General features: G+C 37.6%; 1 protein-coding gene across 1 annotated transcript; it reads left to right on the forward strand.

Annotated features, from left to right (window-relative positions):
• The first annotated feature begins 5,871 nt into the window (after positions 1-5,871).
• LOC110441257 lies at positions 5,872-9,259 on the forward strand. Its single transcript, XM_021484366.1, has 2 exons — positions 5,872-6,000; positions 7,912-9,259. The coding sequence occupies exons 1-2, from the start codon at positions 5,994-5,996 to the stop codon at positions 8,310-8,312; spliced, it is 408 nt and encodes a 135-aa protein (XP_021340041.1). The 5' UTR covers positions 5,872-5,993; the 3' UTR covers positions 8,313-9,259.
• Positions 9,260-10,629: the final 1,370 nt, after the last annotated feature.

Here is a 10,629-nt window from a genome sequence, read left to right on the forward strand (position 1 = left end):
ATCTGTAACTACATAATGATTAATCATAGTAATCATAGTAATCTTCCATCATTAGAAATCTCGATAGAGATTGTTGCGATGCCTCTTCTTTTTTGCTTTATTCGCGTTAACTTTAAACGCCTTCACTTCCGGTTGCGCGCATGCTTAATATGTAAAGTTTATTTACAGTTTATGTACACGTAATGTTCACTGTTTAATAAAAGGAAGCACTGAATTTCCAGGGATGAGTATTCCAGTGCTTGTTCAGTCGATGCTTGAACATATTGATGTTTTCTTCGGAAAGTACTTTCTCTGTAAGGTTGTTCCATATGTTGACAACTCTGTTGATGAAGACATTTTTGCTGATGTTTAATCTGAATGCATTTTTGAAGAGCTTTTGAGAGTTCCCCTTGTGGGGTTTACTTCCGGTGGTGCACACATGTCGGGCCCTTTGACAATGTCAATCCCGTTCAGTATTTTGTATAGTTCTAACGTATCTGCACGTTTCCCTTCTATATTCCAGTGTTGGTAGTCCCAATAGCAATTTTGTCTTTCAACAGCATCGGGGACCAAACGGTGGAGCTATACTCTATATGCGGTAACTTTGGTAATATTGGTTACTTTCCCTTTATCGGCTATCTCCTACGTTGATGTTTTCGCTTTGATCCCTATCTCCATGTGTTTACATTTATCGATGTTGAGCTCCATTAACCAATTTTTTGTCCATTGACATATTTTGTCTATGCTGTTTTGCAGTTGTGCTGTATCTTCCGGTTTAGATATTTGTTGGTATAACTTGGTGTCATCAGCAAACATCTTTATAATGCAGTTGAATACTTCTGACATGTCGTTTACGTATAGTAGGAACAACAGCGGACCCAGTACACTCCCATGGGGTACCCCGCTGCGGACTGGTTGGGGATTGGAGTGCTCACCATTAATTACTACCTTCTGTGTCAAGTTTGATAGATAGTCCTTTATCCAATTTAGCACACATCCCTTGACTCCATATAGTTCCAGCTTGTATAGAAGGAGACGGTGTGAAACCTTATCAAACCCTTTAGCGAAATCTAGGTATATGACGTCTGCATTGTGTCCGGATTCCATGATTTCCGTCCAATCCTCTATTGATTCCAACAGTTGTGTCGAACAGGAACGTCCCGCCCTGAAGCCGTGCTGGCTGTCTGTTATAAGATTGTTATGGTCTAGATGTTGTAGTATGCTATCTCGTACAATTCGCTGCATGATTTTGCATGGTACAGATGTTAGGCTTATGGGTCGGTAGTTACTTGGGTTCTTTTAGATCCTTTTTTAAAGATTGGTGTCACATGTGCATTTTCCAACTGCTGATTTATTTGGGTTTAGCTGCTTGATTGCCTTCTTAACGAGCTCGGGCGATATTATAATGTTGTCCAGCGCTTCTTCATATGTCATTGGGGTTAGATTTGGTGTGTTGGTGTTGCCGTCGATGACAAATACACTAGCGAAGTAGTTGTTGAGGGTTTCTGCTGTTTCCTTATCGTTTGTTGTTAGTGTTCCATCAGCTTTTGTCACTTTGTTGATGGTACTTTGTGTCGTTGTTTTGGAGTTTATTTAGTTCCAGAATGCCTTGGGGTTGATTTTTATGTTGTCGGTTAATCCCTTTTCGTATTTTTTCATTGACTTTTTCAATGCTGTTGCTGCTCTATGTCTGGTGTTCTTCCTCGTAGTTTTCAGCAGTTTTGCAGTGCAGGTACTTTGTCCATGCTCGGTGTATAGTTTGAATGGCTTCTAACGAGTTGTTGTCTATGTAGGGCTTTTTAGTAATCATGCATGGTCCTATCTTGCTCACTGGTATATTTTTTTGACTTTAGCTCGGCTATATCCATTTCTCCCAGGTCTTCTCTGATGTTGTCGAAGTTCCCGTTGTGATAGCATAGCTTGTTCGTTTTGTTAGCTTTTGGTTTGGAATAGCAAAAGAATTCAAATGTCAATACAATGTGATCGCTCTTGCCTAAACCTGGTAGGTATTTAATTTCGTCTATCATATCGTTTTCGTTGGTTAATACAATGTACCGGTTTGGTTGGTTAACGTGTTGTGATAGAAAACAATCACGTATTTTTTCGATGAACGTGGAGGCAATGTGGTTGTTGTTTGTACGCAAATTGTATGTCTCCCAGTTGATTTCTTTTAGATTGAAGTCTCCTACCGGTAGTAAATGTGACACATTCATTGCTGATATTTTATCTAGTAGGCTCAGGAGTTTTGCACTAAGTTGGTCATTGCTGTTGGGGCTTCTGTAGATGCAGCCTATGGTCAGGCTGTCATGCTGATTTAACGTGATTTTACCCAGAATGTATTCCTCGCTGTCACAGTCTAACTTTACTTCGTCAGCATGAGGTGCCATGCTGTATATATGACTACTCCTTTTTTATGGTTACAGAAGAAGGCGTTACAGTTGTCTAGTTGGAATATCTGTTCGTCTATCGGTAGTGACGCTGATTTGGGGTTTATTTCCGTTAGGCAGATTACATCTCGATTTTCCTCAGCTATGTATTGCTCCAATTCAGCCTTTTTTGATAAAGTTAATACATCGACATTGGAAAAGTAACAGTGAAGCTTATTACAGTTAAGATGACATTCAGTCCTTGTACTTACATTGTTTAAAAGGGTAAAAATGTTGTCCTATGCTCGTTCGACTGTCAATGACGTTGGTACGTAAATAAAGCTGTCCTCTTCCCTTAATGTACCATCCATAACGGAGACGTTGTTATTTTGGCTGCAATGAGGTAGTGTTTGGTCACCCCACGTGTCTAGTGAAGGTGGAGGTTCTCGACTAATTCTCGCAGTAGGGTTAGGTGCAGGTTGTCTTGATGGAGTTGTCTGCTCTCTGTTAAAGTATTGTGTATTTCTACCCGCTCCCAAAGTGTCCATGGGTTCCCTCGCAATAGGGCTTGGTGCCATATGCTGTGTAGGAGTTACTTGCTCTCGTCTGTTTATGGTGGTTGGTTCATTACGTACCCTTTGCGCCCTTGATGTTTTTCTCTCTTGAATTTGTTCGCGAGTTCTGTATTTGGTTAGCATAACTCGCTTTAGGTGGTCTGGAGCTTTAGTTGGTATCTCTCTTGCCTTTTCCAGTAGAAATTTGCGTTGCATTTTGTTGGACAAAATTACAATTAGTGGCCTAATTTTGTTTGGGATATATTTCCCAAGTCTGAAGTGTGTGGCTGTCTCCACGTTGTCCAGTCCAAGTTTTGTAGACAAGGTTTTTCTCAGGTAGATTAAATAGTATAATGTTCAGTTCTCTGGCCTTGCGATCATCTAGCTCTTTGGTTCTTTTGTCAACTAGGCTGTTAACGTCTTGCCTTATTTCATCAAGTATTTCTTGTTTTGAGCTTGACATGTCATCTGAGATCTGCTTTCTTGTATTTGGTTCCAGGTCCGTAAGTCTTGATTCAACACCTGTGATTCTTTGTTCGTTAGATTCCCTTAGTTGACTCAGAGTAGTGTTGATATTATCAAGTGTTGGTTTCATGTGTGTGCAACTCCTACAGGACCATGACATATTGGCTAATTCTCCATTCTGGATATAGGCGTATACTGTGTCTGATATACCGGTACATTTTTGGCAGAATTGTAGCTTACATCCGTTGCAGGGTATATGGTTTGATGTGGCTTCAAGTTTTGCATCACACTTTCCGCACATTTCCATGGACTTTTCATCTCGTGGTCTCTTGCTGCGATTTATGAACGAGAAGTTACCCCCGTCGGCCATTATTTATAAGTTGTGAAGCAGTGATGAGATAATCCCACCTACTACTTAGCTTAAAATAAATGTGGCGGAACGGTGTGAATGAGTTAGCAGTTAGTTAATGTATACAATACAAGTTATGGTGAGTGATGAGATAATCCAACCTACTACTATTAACTTATATTACTTAAACCGACATTGCTGAAGGAGATGAAGTAGTGTTTTATGTCCGATCAACATGAAGATGGCCAGCTAATATGTTGGATACAAGTTATCGTGTAGTGATGAGATGATCACACCTACTACTGATCGCTTGTAAGTTGATTATAATAGGCAGTCCTCGTCTTCGGTGTCCACTATCAACATCAGAACCTCCCCATGGTGGTGAACCTCCTTGACTTGGTGTGCATCTCTCACTAATAATTTAGTCCACACTTCACTAAGGTTTTTCCCCGGGTGGATTCCGTCTTTCAATAAGCTGAAGTTGTAGGAGTACCGTGGCAATTCTGCTTTCTGTTTACGACAGTGCAGGATATTGTTGGTTAGTTTCACGGTTGACTGGTAGTTTTCTGTCATTCAGTAGCTTATATTGACATGAAATATCTTTGTCCTGCTCTTTCAAGTCATTGGTATTAGGAAGACCTTTGTGTTTATTCCAGTTTGTGGTACTGAACGGGGGGGGGCACTTTATTGTGGCTCTTCCATGACTTTTGTTTACGCATTCGATGGCTCTATTAACGTGGTAGATTATTTCGTTTATTGTGTCATCACTGTCCGGTGTCCTTACTACGATATTTCACCGGACAGTGATGACACAATAAACGAAATAATCTACCACTTTAATAGAGTCATCGAATGCGTAAACAAAAGGTAAAAGTATACAAAAACATGTATACACATATGAATGTGACTTTGAAAACCTTTGACCTGGTGACATTTAAAGGTGACCATGTAGTTCCTTGATGGATTCCAACCAACTCTGCTTTTAGAATTCATAACAATATTCTTGTAACCTTCACCTTTGGTCATGCAACCCCTTGTTCTATCTTCATCTATAACATCCAAGTTAGAGCCACGAGTGAGGTATTTTTCAAATCACAGAATAGGTATGCAATCATTTTATATATATGATATAATTATGTGGTTTATGATTGCATAATTGAAATATTGTAGGGCAATTAGTATGTGTAACTTGTGTACATTCAAACAGTCTGCTTTCTTTATATCACAATAAATGTAAAATAGATTAAAACTGGATCAAAAAAGTGATGTTGTGCGTAATTAACACGTCTATAATTAATTGATAGGCATAGTTATCAAAGTTTCAATGACACAATGTCAATATGCCTGTTTACTTGAAGTTGAAAATTTCTCTGCGTATCAAGTTTGGTCTAGATACGTCTTTGGGCCGTTTTAATTATTTAATGAGTATTCCCAAAATTCCTAGGCAAAAACTTGTTGTGATTTTACTTACGATATGCTTTGGTTAATTAAATTAAATACAACTTTACAAATGAAACGATGACATTGATGGCGGGATTTAGATTACCCCTCATGGGGTCCAATCGCTGCATTGGACGGCGATTTGCAGTGATTTCAACGTTTATTGACATTATACTCAATACAGTTATATAGAACAACAACATATAGGTAGGAATACTACACTTGCAGCGTACATGACATCCTAAAACAATTATTTACGTATAGTATTGCTGTCTTGTCCGCTAGATGAGTCCGACATGGCTGAGAGACGGCGTGCTATATGTGTCTTATTGGAATTCCTGGCCGGCTCAGCTCACCTGTATTTATCTTCACTGCCTCGCTTTCGAAATAACCACGTAACATTTATAAATAAATCTGTGCTAAATTTACGCGGGGCTTTCCCGAGATTTCAGTGGTCAAATATGGACATTGCAAGCAGAACTCGACCATCATATTGCCGTGGTAAAACTTTTGGAAGACCAGAGAACGCATTCAGACCCATTTATTGTTATATTTTCCCCCGAACAGGTGCTTAAAGCAATACATTTAAATATTTCCAGGTAAACCCTTATGTAGTCATTACGTAGTACTTGTCGTACATATGTTGTGTCTTCACCTGACATTTGGAAAACCCTGCCCACGTAATCATGAAAGAAGTAGTGTATGTAAAGTGAAACAACATCTATTTATATACCCACGTCAACAGCATATATTAACAGTTAAAGCTCACAATTTACAGTTAAGAGACGACTTGGTACATATCAACATCATACACACATCTTCTGATCTAGACGCCGAAAGATGGCAGGTATGTGAATGTTTAACTTAAAAAAGGATTAGGAGGCACACATGATATAAACGATCAAAAGATTAGAAAAATTTGTTTACTAGACACCAGTCCATTATGACATACGTTGCCACACACTTTGGATATTTTATTCCGAATGATAAATTTAATTTCCTTTCCTTTGTTTAGCCTCAAGATTAATATATTATGTTGTATATTTCTGTACGCCGATTAAGGACTAGTAGTGTAAAGATAAAATTTGTTGTTGTTTATTTAATTAACAATATCTTCATAAGATTGCATAGAATACATGTTATAGATTTTGGAGATGGTGGGGTCGGAAGTTAATTTGTAAATGAAATTTTTAAACATAAGTTTATTTATAGTATGATCTGTGATAAGGAGCACGTTAAGTTGTATAGGTAGGTATTTCTTAAGTTTAAGAAGATTTAAGAAGGAGCAGAAGTGTTTGTATGGATGGTACAGTTGTAAAAGAGATGACGGTATGGCATGTCGTGTTGATTCTTCATACAGAAAGGTCGTCAACTTAGCCTCGTTACAGAATGTACCCCACTTCATTTCTAACTGCCTCAAAAAGACTAGTAAACCTTGCATATTGTATAGTTTAGGAAGTATAGTATGCGATAGCTAGGACGTAATAAAAAATATTATTGAAACGTTTAACTAATAACGGACTTACTCTTTAATATTCTCTTTCTCTTAATCTCGATGTCTGGCGATCTTATACTTTTTCAAAAGACCCTGGTGCATTTAAAACTGAATTCTGTTGAAACGGACAGGGCGCATTTGAAAATGAGTCAGTCTAACTGTGGACACCTTAATTTGTTAATGGTTATTGTCTGTTGTAGTTTTTCTTTCCAACATCTTAGTAAGATAAGAGACCCAGATGGCCTGTATCGCTCACCTTGAAATGTTAGCAAAATGAAGTTGAAATAGCCAGATGTTCCTAACGAAAGAGGAATTATATTAAAGCTATTCCTCTATATACCTATTGGGCCCTGCCCCTCTGTCCCCAGACTAAAATTGGATAATATCCCTTCATCCCTACGGTAGAAGAAGGATTTTTTTAAGCTTTTACCTCAATTTCCCCTATTTGGCCCCGCCCTTCTGCCCCAGGTGGGCCACAGCCATGGTCTATACAAAATTGTGTCCCTTGGCCGTAGGATGCTCCAAACTAAATAAGGATAAAATCCCTAGATCCCTATGGAAGAAGAAGGATTTTAAAGGTTTTATCTCTATTTCCCCAACTAGGCCTCGACCCTCTTCCCCCATGGGGCCATACTCACCGTTTATACAAAATTGAGTCCCCTTCATTCAAGGATGCTCCAGACTAAATGAAGATAAAATATTTTAATCCCTACGGTAGAAGAAGGATTTGAAAGGTTTTACCTTTTGGGCCCCGCCCCTCTGCCCCCAGGAGGGCCACACCCACCGTTTACCCAAAATTGAGTCTCCTTGGCCTAAGGATGATCCAGACCAAATTTAGTCAAAATCTTCTTGGCCGTTCAGGACTAGTAGCAGTTTGTAGGAAAAGTTAACGGACGGATGGACGACGGTCCACGGACGCTGCCGTATGGCATAAGCCACCATGGTCCTTCGGACCCAAACAACTATAGTCGTTATATTTTTGGAAATACATGTCGCCTAAATATGATTATATAGAGCGTGTTCTTTCTAAAGATGTAAAATCAAACCTTTCTTTTAGGGTATTATAATTATAACACAATTTACAACATCTATGAAACATTACGAAATTGATTATTTTTCTAAAAAAAATACACACACTCAGAAAATATATGCCCAATATGTAAGTAATATAAAAAAATGATATTTTCAAATGTATATCAATATCAACATTGTATACAAAGGTAACAATTATAAAACACCTACTAAAAGGACATTTGGTTTCAGACAAGAAAAAAGAAACAATGACTCTGTACCACTACACAAGTAAGAAAGATGCTCGGAAAATAAAGGAATCAGGTTACATAAAGAAATCGACTGATACGCAAAATGATGCCACATATGGTCCAGGTACCTACTTGACTAGTTTGGGTCCAGAGAAAAGCCGGAGCGAAATAGCGAGGAATAACTACGACGGATCCAACAATCGTTTAGCAGATCAAAAGATGAAGGAGGGCAAAACGGAAGTGGCTATAGCAGTTGACGTTCCCAAAAGTCAGTTTGTTAAGGTGGATTCGGATCGTAACGTTTATAAAACAGAGGATAATGTCACAATTACAGACAAGAATCCCAGGTTTTTTGTCCGGGATGAAAGCGGAAAGGCTAAGGAGTACAAACCCAAAAAGTAACCTTATCCCTCACTGGTCTTTATGAAGTATTTCTTATGTGTTTTGAAATGCATGATTCATTAAGATTCGCTACTTTTAAATTCGTGTCGTTATAATTATAAATATTTCCTTTCAATGTATTGCGATGACGTGTGTAGATGAAATAATACGCCGACAGCATCCTCGATACTCCAGGGGTTATGCTCACTTTCGCTCTCTTCACCCCTGGAATATGCCATACCAAAATTATAGGCTCGCAGATAGCTATCTGATTAGTCTCGGTAAAACAAATCTGACTGACCACTAGTCTTATACCTATCCTTTAAAGATTACGGAGGAGCGACACCCGACTTTAAAGCCATCCGTTTTATTATCAATATTATTTGATTTTTTTTATATAATCATTTATGATTGACGTCAATAGAACACATCACAAAGGACTAGGGGTTCACAACGTGTCCTATTATACGCCCAAAAGACGTGCCCGTAGTGATTTCTTAACACTGTGTTGTCTGCTTTTTGGAAAAACCATGACATGTTGATTACGTGTCACTATTCTGGTTTCAAGTTTCATAACAATCTGCTGAGTGGAAATACCCGTATCCTGCAGATATTATCTAATTTAAAGAGGAAGTACATTTATTTATACACCAACGTCATCAACAAAGAGATTTATCTATCAAAAGACCACGTACTCCACACTGCTAAACATAAATACAGTGTATATCCTAATCAAGCCAACAGCATATAACAGGAAATAGCAGATATAGACACTCAAGGACAAGATCTGAAATCCATAAAACTTCAAAAAGAAATATGTCTTGAAAACAATTGAAAACAAGTAAAACTTAAACGTATGTTTCCTATCAAATCCAAACACATATGTGGAAAACAGCGATATCAACCTGTTGATTGTGTATGAAGTTAATTTAATTCAAAATACCAATAAACGTGTGTGCAAAATCTAACATGTATATTGTTTGACTGAGTCATTAATGTTGCTGATTTTACTAAAACTAGTTGATTAATGTGTTTATCAATGTGAGGGGGTACGAGTTCAACAACTTTTGATATATTCACAACAATATAAATAGCTTATTGTGCAGTGCTTGATATAATTTGTTTTTTAGGTTGATCTTGTGACGTAAAAAGATGACTAATAATATTTAACAACCTATTTGTGAAAAGCGGTAAGTCGATGCCTAGAGGCAATAGTTCTTCACGTTGTTTTTCTAGTAATTATTTACGTCACACAGTTTTTGTCTCTGCTGGTGGACTATCCGTATATTGATTTGGCTTTCCATATTAGAGTTACAACATTAGATATGCACAAGTAATTGAATGTATATTAATTTGGTTTTCCATATTAGAGTTACAACATAAAAACGTTACATCACATTAATTCCATTTATGCAGTATACATTTTCAGAATGCGACCGTTATCATCATATAATTATTAAAACGTTAATAACAAGGATTCCTTTGAATATTTTAAATCCATTACTAACGAGGCAAGTCCGTATTCGGATCGTTAACCCGCATTAGGAAAAGGTACCAAACAGAAGCATTGTTAGGTAATATTTAGTCTTTCGAAAAGTTGCAGAATTTTCTTAGTAATCAAGCAAGTGTGGTTCGTTTATGCAAATAAAATATGAAATAGTATCTTCAACCGATCATCAATTTCTTAGGGGCTTTGTTTGTCGACACAATGACATTCTTGTCATGCAGATTAGTGCAAGTGGTTAGACATCTGGGTAACGAAATACGGACATGGATTTGGTTTTCATTTTGAATATCATGAAGCTACAAGTAATTCTTTTAAGAATAGTGGCCTAATAGATTTAACAAGTTTAACTTGTTGCCCATTGCCTGGTGCAGTCTTCAATGTAATTCATTCGTGTTTTGAAATAAGCATGCTGGTCATGTGGTAACTGGTAAGAAATGATCGAAGCAAATTCATGATGAAGCAGACTCTTCACATTCTACATATTTCAAGTTCAAGCGGGTGTAGAAGATCAACAAGAAATGTCCTTTTACATCAGTTATGATGAAAGTGAAGTGTAATGACTTAAGTAAGGTAGTCATGGCAAAGTCACAGAAAATGTCAGTATACATTCAATATTCGGTGTTCTATCGATAGTTTTGATATGCGTGTTTTGTATAACGGTTAAGGGTGACCATAACTTGTTATATTTTCAAGTGGTGTTCCGTTTCCCTCAACCGTGCTGTAACTTAATAATAAACTGCGCAGTAATATCAGATAGCATTCAAGCGAAAATGAAACTGAAATAGTTCCACAAATCGATATTCAACATTTTCGCAAAACGTAATGATGATT

This window comes from Mizuhopecten yessoensis, unplaced genomic scaffold (genome assembly GCF_002113885.1).
Source record: "Mizuhopecten yessoensis strain PY_sf001 unplaced genomic scaffold, ASM211388v2 scaffold715789, whole genome shotgun sequence".
NCBI classification, from domain to species: domain Eukaryota; kingdom Metazoa; phylum Mollusca; class Bivalvia; order Pectinida; family Pectinidae; genus Mizuhopecten; species Mizuhopecten yessoensis.